At 44.5% G+C, this 16,507-nt stretch overlaps 1 protein-coding gene across 4 annotated transcripts in view; it reads right to left on the reverse strand.

Annotated features, from left to right (window-relative positions):
- SPAG9 (sperm associated antigen 9) overlaps positions 1-16,031 on the reverse strand; it is a 138,371-nt gene extending 122,340 nt beyond the window's left edge. For all 4 annotated transcript variants that reach the window (XM_004764847.3, XM_004764844.3, XM_004764845.3 and 1 more), the window contains exon 1: positions 15,554-16,031. In XM_004764847.3, coding sequence (XP_004764904.1) covers positions 15,554-15,856 — 303 coding nt within the window. In that variant the 5' untranslated portion in view covers positions 15,857-16,031. The remainder of the gene's footprint in view (positions 1-15,553) is intronic.
- Between the last annotated feature and the right edge of the window lie 476 nt (positions 16,032-16,507).

Consider the following 16,507-nt stretch of genomic DNA (forward strand, 5'->3'; position numbering starts at 1 on the left):
CCACAAAAAAACCTATTAGAATACTAAGTCCAGCAGGATACAGGAACAATATACAAAAATCACGTGTATTTCTGAGCATTTGCAATGATCAGAAAATGAAATTATGAGGGTGCCTCGGTGGCTCAAAGGGTTAAGCCTCTGCCTTTGGCTCAGATCATGGTCTCAGGGTCCTGGGATCAAGCCCTCTCTGCTCAGCAGGGAGCCCGCTTCCCCTTCTCTCTTTGCTTACTTGTGATCTCTCTCTCTCTCTCTCTCTCCTTGTGATCTCTGTCAAATAAATAAATAAAATCTTCAAAAAAAAAAAAAGAAATTATGGGGTGCCCGCTTTGCTCAGTCAGTAGAGCATACTACTCTTGATCTCAGGGCCATGACTTCAAGCCCCAATTGGGGGTAGAGTTTATCTTAAGAATAATTAATTAGGGACACCTGGGTGGCTCAGTTGTTAAACATCCAACTCTTGACTTTGGCTCAGGTCATCACCTCGGGGGCCCTGCAATGGAGCCCCACATCAGTTTCCATGCTCTGAGGGGAGTCTGCTTCTTTCCTTCCTCTCCCTTTGCCCCTCCCCTTGCTCGCACACTTGTGTGCACGTGTACACTCTCTCTCTCAAATAAATAACCTTTTTTTTTTTTTAAAGAATAACCCGGGGTGCTTGGAAGGCTCCGTTGGTTAAGCATCTGCCTTGGGCTCAGGGCATGAACCCAGGGTCCTGAGATCAAGTCCTGCATCAGGCTCTGTGTTCAGCAGAGAGTCTGCTGCTTCTACCTCTCCTTCTGTCCCTCTCCCCTGCTCGTGGTGTCTCTCTCTCTCTCACACACACACACACATAAATAAAATCTTCTTTTAAAATAAATAAATAGGGGCGCCTGTTATAAATAAATTTATATAAATAAATAATTTATTTATATAAATAAATAGGGTGGCTCAGTGGGTTAAGCCTCTGCCTTCTGCTCAGGTCATGATACCAGGATCCTGGGATCAAGCCCCAGGTCAGGCTCCCTACTCATCAGGAAGCCTTCTTCTCCCTCTCCTGCTCCCCTCTAATTGTGCTCACTCTCTGTCAAAGAAATAAACAAAACCATCAAGAAGGAAGGAACTGAGGTTTGGCATTAAGAAACCTGCCCTTGATTTCAAAGCTAGGAAATTAAAATCTAGGAAATCTCCCAGGACTTGAACCAAGGCAATCTGACCCTATTGTCCTTGCCCTTAACTACTGCACTGTATTACTTCTTATAATTTTCAATATCCTGCTTCTGAGATAACCTGCCATTTGTTTTATATATATGAAAGTACCTCTAGCAAATACTCTCTTAACTTATTTATAACCTGTTGAGGGCTAAGAAACTATTTTATTTAAAATAGGATACTTGGGGCACCTATGTGGCTCAGTTGGTTAAGTATCTGCCTCCAGCTCAGGTCATGACCCCAGGGTGCTGGGATAGAGCCCCACCTCAGGCTCCTGGCTCAGAACGGAATCTGCTTCTCCCTCTCCCTCTGTTTGTGTCACAACCTCTGCTTGTGTTCGCTCTTCACTCTCTCTCTCTAAAATTAAACAAATAAAATCTTAAAATAAAATAAGTAAGAATACTAGGGGCACCTGGGTGGCTCAGTGGGTTAAAGCCTCTGCCTTCGGCTCGGTCATGATCTCAGGGTCCTGCGATCAAGCCCCACATCAGGCTCTCTGCTCAGCAGGGGGCCTGCTTCCTCCTCTCTCTCTGCCTGCCTCTCTGCCTACTTGTGATCTCTGTCTGTCAGAAAAATAGATAAAATCTTTAAAAAAAATAAATAAGAATATTAAAGGAGCACCTGGGTGGCTTAGTCAGCTAAGCACCTACTTTCCGGTCATGAACTCAGGATCCTGGGATCAAGCACATCAGGCTCCCTGCTCAGTGGGGAGCCTGCTTCTCTCTCTCCCACTCACCCTGCTTATGCTCTCTCTGTCAAATAAATAAACAGAATCTTAAAAACAAAACAGAAGGAGCCACCCTGGTGCCCCAGCATTCAACTCTTGGTTTCAGCTCACGTCATGATCTCGGGGTTCTGAGATCAACCTCCATGCCCAGCTTTCTCTCCTTATTCCCCTGCTCCTCAGGCACACACATTCTCTCAAAACTAAACTAAAATAAACTAAAATAAATAAAATAAAATGAAGATACTATGACTAAGTGCTTTGCCTTTAAATGTTTATTCAGTAGGCCAAGATCATGAACTTTATTACACAAAGTTTTGAGACATTCATTTTAGCTCTTCAGAAATCTTTGCTCACTCCCTGACCCTCAGCTAGCTTGGGAGGTAGTTAACACTGAATAAATTACTGGATGAATTCCTATCCCAGCATAGAAGTATTCTTTAAAGAAAGAATAAATTTTTAAAAACTGATCAGAGCCACAAATAAGGGGGTAATTTCTGTTAAACATTTCCCAAATCACATCAAACAAGTTCAAGCAGACTATTTTCATAGTAGGACCATAGACAATAGCCTTTTTAAAAAGTTACCCTTCAGGTTTTATAAAAGCCTGTTTATTTGATGCCACATTTCTGTGCAACCTGTTTAACTTTTTAAAAGGTATTTGTTTTTGAATAGGTAGCAGTAACAAAAAAATGAGTCTAGGGCAATAGGTAACTGAAAGAAAATTCAAATTGGATATTTGATAATAGAAATTTAAAATTTAATTATATAATAACCTAGTAGATGCTTTTAACCAATATATGTTTCAATGCTCAAGAAATAAAATTTTCCCTGTTCTTCACAATAAAATTTTCTTCAAAAATAAATGTTGTTAGGGCACCTGGGTGGTTCAGTCAGTTAAGTGACTGCTTTGGGCTCAGGTCATGATTCTGGGGTCCAGGAATCCAGCCCTACATCAGTCTCCCTGCTCAGCAGAAGTCTGCTTCTTCCTCCCTCTGCCCTCCCCCTGCTCAGCAGAAGTCTGCTTCTTCCTCCCTCTGCCCTCCCCCTGCTCAGGAGAAGTCTGCTTCTTCCTCCCTCTGCCCTCCCCCATGCTAATTCATTCTCTCTCTCTCAAATAAATAAATAAAACCTTAGGGGGGGAAAAAGAAATTTCTATCAAAAGATTCTAAGCAAATAGTTAAAATTAAGTTTGGGAGGGGCGCCTGGGTGTCTCAGTGGGTTGGGCCTCTGCCTTTGGCTGGGGTTGTGATCTCGGGATCCTGGGATGGAGCGCCGCTTTGGCCTCTCTGCTCAGCAGGGAGTTGCTTCCTCCACCCCACCGTTTCTGCCTACTTGTGATCTCTCTCTCTCTAGGATCACCTAGCCCAATCTTTGCAAATACCAGGAAGTAATGCCTATGATCTTAATATTTCAATTTAAATATATAAGTAGTTCTAGAGGCGCCTGGGTGGCTCAGTGGGTTAAAGCCTCTGCCTTTGGCCCAGGTCATGATCCCAGGGTCCTGGGATCCAGCCCCCCATAGGGCTCTCTGCTCAGTGCGGAGCCTGCTTCCCTTCCTTTCTCTGCCTGCCCCTTTCTGCCTACTTGTGATCTCTGTCAAACAAATAAATAAAATCTTTAAATGCATAAGTAGTTCTAGAATATTTACTATGTATACGACAATGTAAGTAAAGCATCTGCAATAACTACCCTCAGAAGTCTTTTTTTTTTTTTTTTTTTTATACAAAAGTCAAAGGACTTATTGAAGAACTTTTTGGAAGTTTTAGCATAACTTGGCACCAATGGTAAGGACAAATAACTTGAATGCACAAAAGAGAACTTTAAATAGTTAGGCTTGGCAATTTGACCTTTTAGCATTTTCATCCATCCCTCCAACCAACTAACATCTATTAAATACCTACAGCTTCCTAGTAGTATAGTGGGGGAGTTAAAGCCATAGGTTAGTTTGCTAAAACACTGAAAGTGCTATGGTAGGGAAAGAAAGAGTATGTGGTGGGACAATGTAAGATGGGCACGATCCAACTTGGGTGTTCATAAAAGGCGTTCCAGAATTGAAACCTGAAAGATGAATACTGTTACCCAGGCAACAGAAGAGAAACAGAGGGGCATCTTTGGGGCACCTGGGTGGCTCAGCTGATAAGCGTCTACCTTCAACTCAGGTCATGATCTCAGGGTCCTGGCATCAGGCCCCACATCAGGCTCCACGCTCGATGGGAAGTCTGCTTCTCCCTCTCCCACCCACCCTGCTTGTGTTCTCTCTCTCTCTCTCTCTCAAATAAATAATTAATTAAAAAAAAAAAAAGAGCCCTAGAGAGAAAAAATACTATTTGCAAAACAAAAATAAATTCCAGGTGTTCAATATATGGCTCAAAAAGGAAAAGATGAGGCTGGTAAGATAAGGAACAGCCAGGTCACAACATCTTGTACCTTAAGACTTCAGACATTTAAGAATAAAGAGAAATATTTAAAAGTTGGAAACAAAAGTAGCAATGGGGATAAAGGAGAAGGAAAAAAAGGAGAGAAAAGAATTGGGGCACCTAGGTGGCTCAGCGTGGTTAACCCTCAGCCTTTGGCTCAGGTCACAATACCGCAGTCCCAGGATAGAGCCCGCATGGGGCTCCTTGCTCATCAGAGAGTCTATTTCTCCCTCTGCCCCTCACCCAGCTTGTGTTCAATCTCTCCCAAATAAATAAATAAAATCCTATAAAGATGGTGGTGAGCTATCTGGCCAGCAGACAGTAGTATCCCTTACAAAAACAGGGAACAGAGGAGCAGCAAGCTTGCAAGAGAAATTCTGGTTTGGACATGTCAGGAGACAGTCATATCCAAGAAACAAGAGTAATGTGGATCTGAAACTCCAAAGAGAGATCTGGTCTTAAGGTTCTTGACAGGCTGTCAGCTTCATGAAAGAAAAAACTCGTGTGTTTTGCTCACCACTATGTCCCCAGTGGACACAATACCAGGTACACAGCCGGCACTCTATAAGCATCTAGGAAATGAATGAGATATACATTTTGGAATGGTCAACAAATGGTAATTGACCCCATGGGAATGAATAATACCAGTTAGGCAACGTGCAAGTTGAGAACTAGAGGGGACCTCAGAAAGAACTCCAAGGAATGCCAAATCTAACAAAGTAAAAGGAATCCAGAGTGGTCCAAAGAGGGAAAAACTGGGGGGTCAGGCTGGCTCAGTTGGTGGAGCATGCAGTTCTTTTTCTTGGGTTCATGAGTTGGAGCCCCAAGTTGGGTATAGAGTCTGCTTAAAAAGAAAGAGAGAGGGGCACCTGGGTGGCTCAGTGGGTTAAAGCCTCTGCCTTCCGCCCAGGGTCCTGGGATCGAGCCCTGCATCCGGCTCTCTGTTCAGCAGGGAGTCTGCTTCCTCCTCTCTCTCTGCCTGCTTCTCTGTGATCTCTGTCTGGCAAATAAATAAATAAAATCTTTGAAAAAGAAAAAAAAAGAAAGAGAGAGAGAAAGAACAAAAGAGAAGGAAGGGAGGGAGGGAAGGAGGGAGGCAGGAAAGAAGGAAGGAAGGAAGGGATTGAGACAGAAAAATAAAGAGAAAGAAAGGAAAGAGGAGCACCTGGGTACCTTAGTTAGTCATTTCAGCAGCCAACTAGAGTTCAGCTCAGGTCATGATCTCAGGGTCCTGGGATTGAGCCTGGAGTGGGGCTCCACACTCAGCATGGCGTCTGCTTGAGTTTCTCTCTCTCTCCCTCTACCCCTCCCCGCTTGCGCGCGTGTGCACTTGCTCCTGCTCTCTAATACATTAATTTTTTTTTTAAAGATTTTTACTTATTTGACACAGAGAGAGAAACCACAAGTAGGCAGAGAGGCAGGCAGAGAGAGAGAGAGAGAGGGGAGGAAGCAGGCTCCCTGCGGAGTAGAGAGCCCGATACGGGGCTCGATCTCAGAACCCTGGGATCATGACCTGAGCCGAAGGCAGAGGCTTTAACCCACTGAGCCACCCAGGTGCCCCTCTAACACATTAATTTAAGGGGCACCTGAAATGAATATAATACTGTATGTTAACTGACTGGACTTTAGGACACCTGGGTGGCTCAGTTGGGTGGACGACTGCCTTTGGCTCAGGTTATGATCCTGGAGTCCCAGGATGGAGTCCCTCACTGGGTTCCCTGCTCAGAGGGGAGTCTTCTTCTCCCTCTGACCCTCTCCCTTCTCGTGCTCTCTCTCACACTCTTTCTCTCCCAAATAAATAAATAAAATCTTAAAAAAAAAAAAAAGAAAGAAAGAAATAGAAGAAATGCACTTATGAGAGCTCCTTTACTTTTATAAATTTTCAAGAATAACGATTAAGAAAAACTCTAACTATATACATTTAAAGTTTCAGATCTAAGAAAGTACTCTTATGAGATAAATTATTTCCTGCATGGACAGCTTACCCTTTTATAAAGGTGTGTACTCATCTAAAGTGCCTGCCTCTTTACTCTTTATCACATCACCTTTTTTAATTTCCTGCATGGCAGGGCACTTGGGTGGCTGAGTTGGCTAAGTATCCGACTCTTGTTTTCAGCTCAGGTCATGATCTTAGGGTCATGATACTGAGCCCCATGCTGGGCTCTGCACTCAGCAGAGTCAGCTTGGAACTCCTTCCCTCTTCCTCTCCATCCTACCCTGCATGCTCTCGTTCACGCTCGGGCGTGTGTGGGCTCTCTCTCCTCTCTCTCAAATTAATAAATACTGCCTTCCTCGTCTGTTTTGTTTGTAGTTATATTCCCAGGGCCTACAACAGTGCCTGGTCAATAAATATCTGTTCTTTCTGATCATCTATGGGTCTGTTTATCTTTCTAGCTACCTGTGGAGCCAGGATACAGTAGAACCAGATCAGGGGAGCTTCCTCCTAGCTCTTTAAAAGGATCAGTTTCTCAATTTCTGTATCTTAGTTTCAAAGAAGAGAAACAATCCATCATATTTTTGTGCTGTAATTTTAAATAAAAAATCTTAACCAATTTTCAGTTTTATAATCTCATTTAAATTCCTTATACAGAAGTATCTTGGGCACCCGAGTGGCTCAGTCACTGAGCATATGCCTTCTGCTCAAGGCATGATCCCAAGGTCCTGGGATCGAGCCCCATACTGGGCTCCCTGCTTGACAGGAAGCCTTCTTCTCCTTCACCCACTCCCCCCTGCTTGTGTTCCCTTTCTCACTGTCTTTCTCTGTGTCAAATAAATAAATAAAACCTTAAAAAAAGGAGAACCATGAGAAACTATGGACACTGAAAAACAATCTGAGGGTTTTGAAGGAGCTGGGGGATGGGAGGTTGGGGGAACCAGGTGGTGGGTATCAGGGAGGACACGTATTGCATGGAGACTGGGTATGGAGCAAAAACAATGAATACTGTTACACTGATATTTAAAAAAAATTTTTTTTTAAAAACCTTTAAAAAATATGAACAACTTATCTTTATAACCAACATACTGTGCCCTTCATTCAGAGTGCCTTGGTGGCTCAGTTAGTTAACCAACTGCCTTTGGCTCAGGTTGTGATCCTGGAGTCCCAGAATGGAGTGTGGCATAGCCCTCCCTGCTCAGCAGGGAGTCTGCTTGTCCCTTTGATCCTCCCCCCTCATGTTCTCTCTGTGTCAAATAAATTTTTTAAAAAATCTTTAAAAATTATTTCAAATGGAATATTAAATAATACTAAAAATGTTCTCAATGTAAATAATTTTGTGGTTACATGGTAGAATGCTCTTTTTTTAATTAAATTTTTTACTATTTTCTTTTTTTTTTTTAAGTAGGCTCTACACCCTATGTGCAGCTTGAACTCATGACCCTGAGATTATGAGTCACACAGTCCACACTGACTGAGCCAGCCTGTATCCAGGAATGCTCTTGTTTTTTAAGAGATAAGTACTCTAAGTAGTAAAAGCTGAAATGTTATAACATTTGCAATTTACTTTGCCATGGTTTAGCAACTTTAAAATGTGTACATATATAAATGTTGAGTGTACGTGTACATGTATGTACGTATGTATACACACAACACAACAACTACTGAATCTAGGTGATGCATATACAGATTATCAATGCACTTTTAGTTTTCCTGTACGTTTGAACATTGTCCTAATAAAAAGCTAGGCGGGAGGAATTTACTGAAGGGTTTACTAATTTAAAAAAGAAAAAAACAGGGAGTGCCTGAGTGGCTCAATTGATTAAGCATCCAACTAACTCTTGGTTTCCGCTCAGGTCATGATCTCAAGATTGTGGGATCCAGCCCTTTATGGGTTACACACTCAGCGAGGCATCGGCTTGAGATTCTCTCCCTATTCATCCCACAAATGCCCATCTCCCTGTACACGTACACACTCCCCCACTCAAATTATTATTTTTTTTTAGATTTTATTTATTTGACAGACAGAGATCACAAGTAGGCAGAGAGGCAGGCAGAGAGAAAGAGGGGGAAGCAGGATCCCCGCTGTGCACCGAGCCCAATGTGGGGCTCAATCCCAGGACCCCGAGATCACCACCCAAGCCAAAGGCAGAGGCCCCAACCCAGTGAGCCACCCAGGTGACCCTAAATTAATTAATTTTAAAACAATTTTTGAGGGGCGCCTGGGTGGCTCAGTGGGTTAAGCCGCTGCCTCCGGCTCAGGTCGTGATCTCCGGGTCCTGGGATCGAGTCCTGCATTGGGCTCTCTGCTCAGCGGGGAGCCTGCTTCCTCCTCTCTCTCTCTGCTTGTCTCTCTGCCTACTTGTGATCTCTCTCTCTCAAATAAATAAATAAAATCTTTAAAAAACAAAAACAAAAAAAAAACCAATTTTTTGAAAGTTCCTAATAACTCTATATCATCAATTTGGAAACTTCCTTGTTATATTGATTAATATGTAAATTTCTGTGGTTCAGTTCAAATATTTTTAGAGGCAGCTATTACGCCAAACTACTAGACACTACGATTCCTAAGTGAATAAAACTTTCTTGCTTCAAACTACTAACTAAATATCCCTAAGGGGTACCTGGCTGGCTTAATGGGAAGAGCATGTCATTCCTGATCTTGGGTTTCTGAGTTCTAGCCCCACACTGGGCATAAAGATTACTAAAAAATACATAAATATCACTGGCTAAGATTTAAAAATGTATAGGCTTACACACTTATGTTTTTAAGATTTTTTTAGTTATTTATTTTAGAGACTGAGTGAGGGGAGAGACTGAGGGAGAGGAAGAGAGAATCTCAAGCAGACTTCACGCTGAGCATGGAGCCCTACCTGGGACTCAATTGCATGACCCTTGAGATTATAACCTGAGCTGAAATCAAGAGTTGCTGATTAACCAACTGAGCCACGCAGGTGCCCAACACAGATATTTTCTTAAATATCAGTTTTCTGAATACATTACATATATTATTAAACTGGGTTGATTTATTTTATTTCAACCTAATAGTAATTTATTTAGGTAAGAGCTGTATTCTCTATGATTACTAAGCACAACATTAAAAAAAAAAAAGTATTTTTAAGGGGCGCCTAGGTGGGTCAGTGGGTTAAGCCTCTGCCTTCAGCTCAGGTCATGGTTTTAGGATTCTGGGATTAAGCCCCACCTTGGGTCTGGAGATTACTTAAATAAATCTAAAAAAATAAGAAAAATAGGGGCACCTGGGTGGCTCAGTGGGTTACGCCTCTGCCTTCAGCTCGGGTCATGGTCTCAGGGTCTTAGGATCAAGCCCTGCATTGGGGTCTCCACTCAGCGGGGAGTGTGCTTATCCCCACCCCGCCGCCTGCCTCTCTGCCTACTTGTGATCTGTCAAATAAATAAAAATCTTTAAAAAAAATTAATAAAACTAAAATAGGTTTGAATTAAGATGTAATGTAACAGTCCAAAAAACTGCTGACCCTTACTCTAACTGACCCAATAGAGAAATCAAGTTAGCACCTCTGTCATTTCTTGGACCAAAAATCTTTAGCTCACTGAAGATGCCACAAGATACTGATTTCAAAAACCACTTAACAGGGGCACCTGGGTGGCTCAGTGGGTTAATCCTCTGCCTTCGGCTCGGTCATGATCTCAGGGTCCTGGGATAGAGCCCCACATCAGGCTCTCTGCTCAGCAAGGAGCCTGCTTCCACCCCCTTTCTCTGCCTGCCTCTCTGCCTACTTGTGATCTCTCTCTCTCTCTCTCTCTCTCTGACAAATAAATAAATAAATAAAAATCTTAAAAAAAAAAAACAAACACTTAACAGGGACCACAGAAGGACTTCCCTTTTAAAAGGAGTTTGAAAACTAATAACATGTATATCCAAACATGTAAAATGTCAAATATTAAAACACCATGGGCAACAACCTGTTCTCCTATACTGACATGTCACCACTCTCTCCTACTGCTCCAGTGAAATAAAAGAGCAAAGTTAAACTCCAAAAGACACTAGAGTTGATAGAATTAAGGGTAGAAGCCTGAAGAACCATGGCAATACTAATTTAAATAACAGCTGTGCTAAAGACACAAAATAAACTTAAAAAAAAATTAATAAAACTAAAATAGGTTTGAATTAAGATATAATGTAAAACTTAGTTGAAGCAGACTTGAAATTTCAGTTTTTTAACTCCCTAACTTCAATAGTCACCATCAATAAATTTAAGTTTGGGGCGCCTGGGTGGCTCAGTGGGTTAAGCCGCTGCCTTCGGCTCAGGTCGTGATCTCAGGGTCCTGGGATCGAGCCCCGCATGGGGCTCTCTGCTCAGCAGGGAGCCTGCTTCCTCCTCTCTCTCTGCCTGCCTCTCTACCTACTTGTGATCTCTGTCTGTCAAATAAATAAATAAAATCTTTAAAAAAAAAAAAAAAAAATAAATTTAAGTTTTAGGTATGCAAAATTACTTCACTCCTCTTACTTGATAAAAAGTCATAGAACTCATTGAAAAAACACCAAATTTTCCTGTTTAAGTGTTTACTAAAGAGATGAACTTAACCGTCATTGTAATTATACTGCAAATAAATTAACTTCTTCCACACTTTTGATTAAAATATTTTTTTATGGGGCACCTGGGTGGCTCAATGAGTTAAAGCCTCTGCCTTTGGCTCAGGTCATGATCCCAAGGTCCTGGGGTCGAGCCCCACATTGGGCTCTCTACTCAGTGGGAAGCCTGCTTCCCCCTCTCTCTGCCTGTGTCTCTGCCTACTTGTGATCTCTGTCAAATAAATAAGTAAAATATTTTTAAAAATAAAAAAATTTAAATATATATATATACTTTTTTAATTTTTTTATTATTATTATTTTTTTTAATGGGGACACCTGGGTGGCTTAGTCAGTTAAGTGTCTTCCTTCGGCTCAAGTCATGATCCCAGTGTCCTGGGATCTAGTCCTACATCAGGCTCCTTGATCATCAGGGAGCCTGCTTCTCCCCCCGCCTATCACTCCCCCTGCTTGTGCACTCTCTCTGACAAATAAACAAATAAAATCTTTTTAAAAAATTTTAGGGGCGCCTGGATGACTCAGTCGTTAAGCATCTGCCCTCGGCTCAGGTCATGATCCCAGGGTCCTGGGATCAAGCCCCATGACAACTTCCTTGCTCTGCAGGAAGCCTGCTTCTCCTTCTCCCACTCTCCCTGTTTGTGTTCCCTCTCTGGCTGTCTCTCTCTCTCTCTCTGTGTCAAATAAACAAAATCTTTTTAAAAAATTAAAGATAAATTTAAAAAATAAAAAAACAGGGGCACCTGGGTGGCTCAGTGGGTTAATAAGCCTTTGCCTTCCGCTCAGGTCGTGATCTCAGGGTCCCGGGATAGAGCCCTGCATCGGGCTCACTGCTCAGCGGGGAGCCTGCTTCCCCTTTTCTCTCTGCCTGCCTCTCTGCCTACTTGTGATCTCTGTCAAATAAATAAATAAAATCTTTAAAAAAAATTTTTTTTTTTTTTAAAGATTTTTATTTATTTACTTGAGAGAGAGAGACAGTGAGAGAGAGCATGAATGAGGAGAGGGTCAGAGAGAGAAGCAGACTCCCCATGGAGCTGGGAGTCCGATGTGGGACTCGATCCCGGGACTCCAGGATCATGATCTGAGCCGAAGGCAGTCGTCCAACCAACTGAGCCACCCAGGCGTCCCTTTTTTTTAAATTTTTAAAAAAGTATTCTTAAACTCATTTGCCTACTTATCAGAAAAGTTGTGGTAAAAGAATCAGAACTCACATAAACAAAAACCAAAAACACTAACATATCCTTCCTAAGAATAACATCTCTCTCCAGATCACTGTACAGACAGACTTATGTTTTTAATAAATCACTGACTGACAGCCCAACTGGATGACTCAGTCATTAAGTGTCTGCCTTCGGCTGACATCAAGATCCTGGGGTCCTGGGATGGCAGGGAGCCTGCTCCTCCACTCTCCCACTGCTCCTGCTTGGGTTCCCTTGTGTTCCCTCTCTCTGTTAAATAAATATATAATATCTAAAAAAATATATATCACCGATTGAGGGGTGCCTGGCTGGCTCAGTCAGTAGAACATGCAACTCTTGATCTCAGGGTTGGGTTCTAGCCCCACATCCGGTGTAGAGATTACCTAAAAAAACAATCTTGGGCGGGGAGAACCACTCTCCTGAAACTCATACTACACCTATGTTAACTAATTTGAATTTAAATAAAATCTTAGAGGAAAAAAACCCACTGATTTACAAATAAATCATTCATAGATTCACAGGGCTTAGTCTGGGTAGAGCAGACAGGCGGACGCTCATCCAACTGAGCGACCAAAAACGGTCTTCCTGAGCGCCTGGGTGGCTCAGTTGGTTAAGCTGCTGCCTTCATCAGGTCATGATCCTTGGCTCCGGGGATCAGGGATCAAGCACCACACTGGGCTCCCTGCTCAGTGGGGAGCCTGCTTTTCCCTCTGCCTCTGCCTGCCACTCCACCTACTTGTGTGCTATGTCAAATAAGGAAGTAAAATCTTAAAAACTAGTAAGTAAATAAATAATAAAATCAGACTACTTTAGGTTGTTTTTAAAGACACAAAAATAGCAGACTCAAACCAAAAATTCAAATAAAACAAAGAAAAAGGTAAAATATTCAAGATAAGTAAATCAGTAGATTAAAGATTAAATTTCCGATTCCTTGCTAAGAATTCCTGTAAGAGATTATAGCATAGCACTTCACACCCCCTAAAACATTCTCACCATTTATATATCCTCCTCAAGTTCCACAAAGGTGCTCAGAATTTACTTTACACTTTCTGGTGATGGACAATTTCCAGGCTTTCAAGTACTTTTACAGTAAATACCCTGAGGCACTTTTGCCATAATAGCAGAATCAGGCTCCGCATTAAAGGCCCAATAGGCGCACTCCCAGAAAATTAAACACAGAATTCACTTGTGCATATTGGCCTAAGAAAGACTTCATTTCTGGAGACTGGGTAAAACTTGATTTGTCATCTTACATAAAAAGTGATTAACAAGGTAGTTTTATGTTTGTGGTCTGGGAATTGGCTCATCTAGCATTTCATCAATGTTCTCTATTCTCAGGTCATGGCTCTTTGCCCAAAGATTTCATTATACATAATTTACAGACATATCTGAAAAAGTATAAAGAACAAAAACATTTAACATTTAAAGAGTCATATACTTAAGAAATTAATATCCAATCAGGTGCTTACCAATTAGTCAGTTTTATTTTCTTTTTTTTTTTTAATTTATTTATTTGACAGAGAGAGAGAGAGAGATCACAAGTAGGCAGAGAGGCAGGCAGAGAGAGAGAGGGGATAAGCAGGCTCCCCGCCAATCAAAAAGCCCGATGTGGGGCTCGATCCCAGGACCCTGCGATCATGACCTGAGCTGAAGGCAGAGGCTTTAACCTGCTGAGCCACCCAGCTGCCCAATCAATTTTATTTTCTGATTCTGCAACCTGTATTTTTCTTGGCACGTGTGACCCTGGCCTTTTGCTATGTTCACATGGCACTTCTTTTATCCAAGGTGATAGGTCATGCTGGGCCTGCTCCTCACCTGTGTATATATGTCTATTGCTACTGTATCAACATACTGGCAAACGCCTGTATGAGGATTAAGACACAGCATACTATCTCAAAAGTAGTACATGACCTCTAACAGTACTAATAAACCACTGGAAACTGCGATCCCATCTTTAGATTTTTTTTTTTCAATCCCTCCCTCCCTGAAGACTTGGAAATATTCTTGAAATAAAGTCAATTTTCTTTGGCAAGTGCAATGGCATTCCTTTGAGGCAAATGGATCACAAAATCAGAACTAAAAATCATCACTACAGTCAAGCTTAAAAAGGAGAATAAAGAGAACTTTATGACCTGGTACAAAGGTATAAAAGACAAAGTTAAAATGGGAGTACTGGGGTGCCTGGGTGGCTCAGTGGGTTAAAGCCTCTGCCTTCAGCTCCGGTCATGATCCCCGGGGTCCTGGGGTTGGGCCCCACATTGGGCTCTCTGCTCGGCAGGGAGCCTGCTCCCCCCCCCCACCACCACATGCCTCTCTGCCTACTTGTGATCTCTGTCAAATAAAATAAATAAAATCTTTTTTAAAATAAATAAATAAATAAATAAATAAATAAAATGGGAGTACTATTTAGGGTTAGGAAATGAGCTGCTAAACGAATCTCACGTCCTAATACCTTTTTTTCTAGCATTTTTCAAAGAGAATATGTCGCTGGTTCAATGATTTGTTATTTAGCTCCTTCAGTCACCAAGTACTTAGCTAGGTGTGTTAGATGCTCAGAAAACAAAGATGAGCACTTCACCTGCATTAGATAACTTCCACAAAAATAATGCCAACACAGCCTGAAAGCTTCAATCCTTGACTGCCTCAAGAAGTCCAAGGCCTATCACTTGCACTCCAGACCTCCAAAACGTTCACAGACCCGAGGTGAGGGCACCGAGGTCACTGCCGAGATGCTAGCTAGGGTTAAGGGCACCTGTAAAATGCAGTCTGAGAAAGGCTGTCAACAGTCACCTACACCTCCCCAACCCGCCCCGCCCCCAGTCCTCTCGATAAATAAACAGAGGGTTTTTAAAGGGAACTGTCCAAGGTGACCACCTGACACGGAGAAACGCTTTGGTGTGGGATATCAACAAAATAAAATTGTACGCTCTACTGACAGAGCGTTGCTATACGACACCTAAATGTTGACAAAGTGTCAACCAAAACACCAAAAAAACATAAAATAAAACCTCCTTCTCAACAGGGTTAAGAACGTCACGAAGAAACTGACCGAAAGAGGGAGATCTCTAACTTCCCAAAGCAGCAACCCCCTGGAAAGGTACTGGAACCAGCGGAAGTTACATATCCAGGACCGAAGTGTGTAAATGCCCCAGCACACACACACACCATGGTAAAAGTTTGAACCGCCGTCCGACTATCCTACGGTGGTCGGAAACTTCCCTAAACTACCACCGGCCACCGGCCACCCTTATAATCTCCGCCCTCAGCCAACCTCAGGTGCCCTCAGGCCAAGCTGCGGCTTCCTCCCGGGGCCTTGCCTCCTCATCTTCCTCCCTTCTCCTGGACACTCACCCGCCTGCCTCGGCTTCCGACGCCGGTCGGGGGTCCCGGGGGACCTCACGGCCGCCCGGTTCGGTCCGGGGGGCTTCGGCCTCAGGCGCGCCCCCTCCCGGGCCGGGCCGCGATCCCCGGCCCCCCGCCCGCCCTCAGGCCCAGCCCCCGCCCTCTCCGCCGGCCGGCCCTCACCTCCTCGGCGTGCTTGCGCAGCGCCTTCTCCCGCTGGTACTGGGTGATGAGCTGCTCGTTGTCGTCCCGCAGCAGCTCCAGCTCCACCTGGTGCTCCTGTTCCTGCGCGAACACCGAGTCCAGGTTCTCCAGCACGGCCACCACCAGTGGCATCAGCTCCTTGACCACCTCCTCGTCGTAGCGCCCGATGAGCCGCTCGAACTCGCGGTAGATGGAACCAGCCAGGCCGGACACCCGCTCGGACATCACGGCCCCGGAGCCGCCGGGCTCCTCCTGGTACACCACACCGTCCTCCAGCTCCATGGTGGCGGGCGGGCGGGCGGTCCGGGGCGTCGCCGGCTGAGGGGGTGTCACGGGCCCGCACGGGACGGGCCCGGCTGGGGCTTGGTCTGGGGTTGGGGCTGCGCCCGGCGGGGTGGGGGGTCCGGGCCCGCGGAGGGGAGGGGTGGGGTGAGCGCACTCAGCCCAACGGCCGCTGCACCAACTGCCGGGGCGGCCGGGCCGCGCGCGCCACACGTCACCCACGGGGCGGGACCCGCGCCGCGTCGGCCCGATGGGCGGGGCCCCGCGGGAGGCCAGGCGCGGCCGGGGGCGGGGCCATGCGTCATCCTGCGACGGCGGAACGGGCGCCGTGGCGTCAACACTCGGCGCCGCGCGGCCGACCCCTTCGCCAATGGGAAAGACGGCTGGAGGAGGGTGGCGAGAACGGTCAGCCCCCGGCGGGGTTCGCAGGGCGGGTCCCAAAGGAAAGGGAGGGGTTCTGGAAGAGTGACTAGCCGTCCAGAATTAACATAGCTAACATTTCTGTTGCCTTTTTCAGCTCACAAAGGGCTGTCTCAGGCGTGGTGTGGTAGACGTTTGGCCTCCGTTCCACGAACAGGGAAAGTAGGCCCAGAAAAGTTGTAGTTCACTCAAGGTCACCCAGCTAGAACGGGAAGGAGGCAGATCTGGGGC

This window comes from Mustela putorius, unplaced genomic scaffold, assembly GCF_011764305.1.
Source record: "Mustela putorius furo isolate JIRA1106 unplaced genomic scaffold, ASM1176430v1.1 tig00003962_pilon_pilon_pilon, whole genome shotgun sequence".
NCBI classification, from domain to species: domain Eukaryota; kingdom Metazoa; phylum Chordata; class Mammalia; order Carnivora; family Mustelidae; genus Mustela; species Mustela putorius.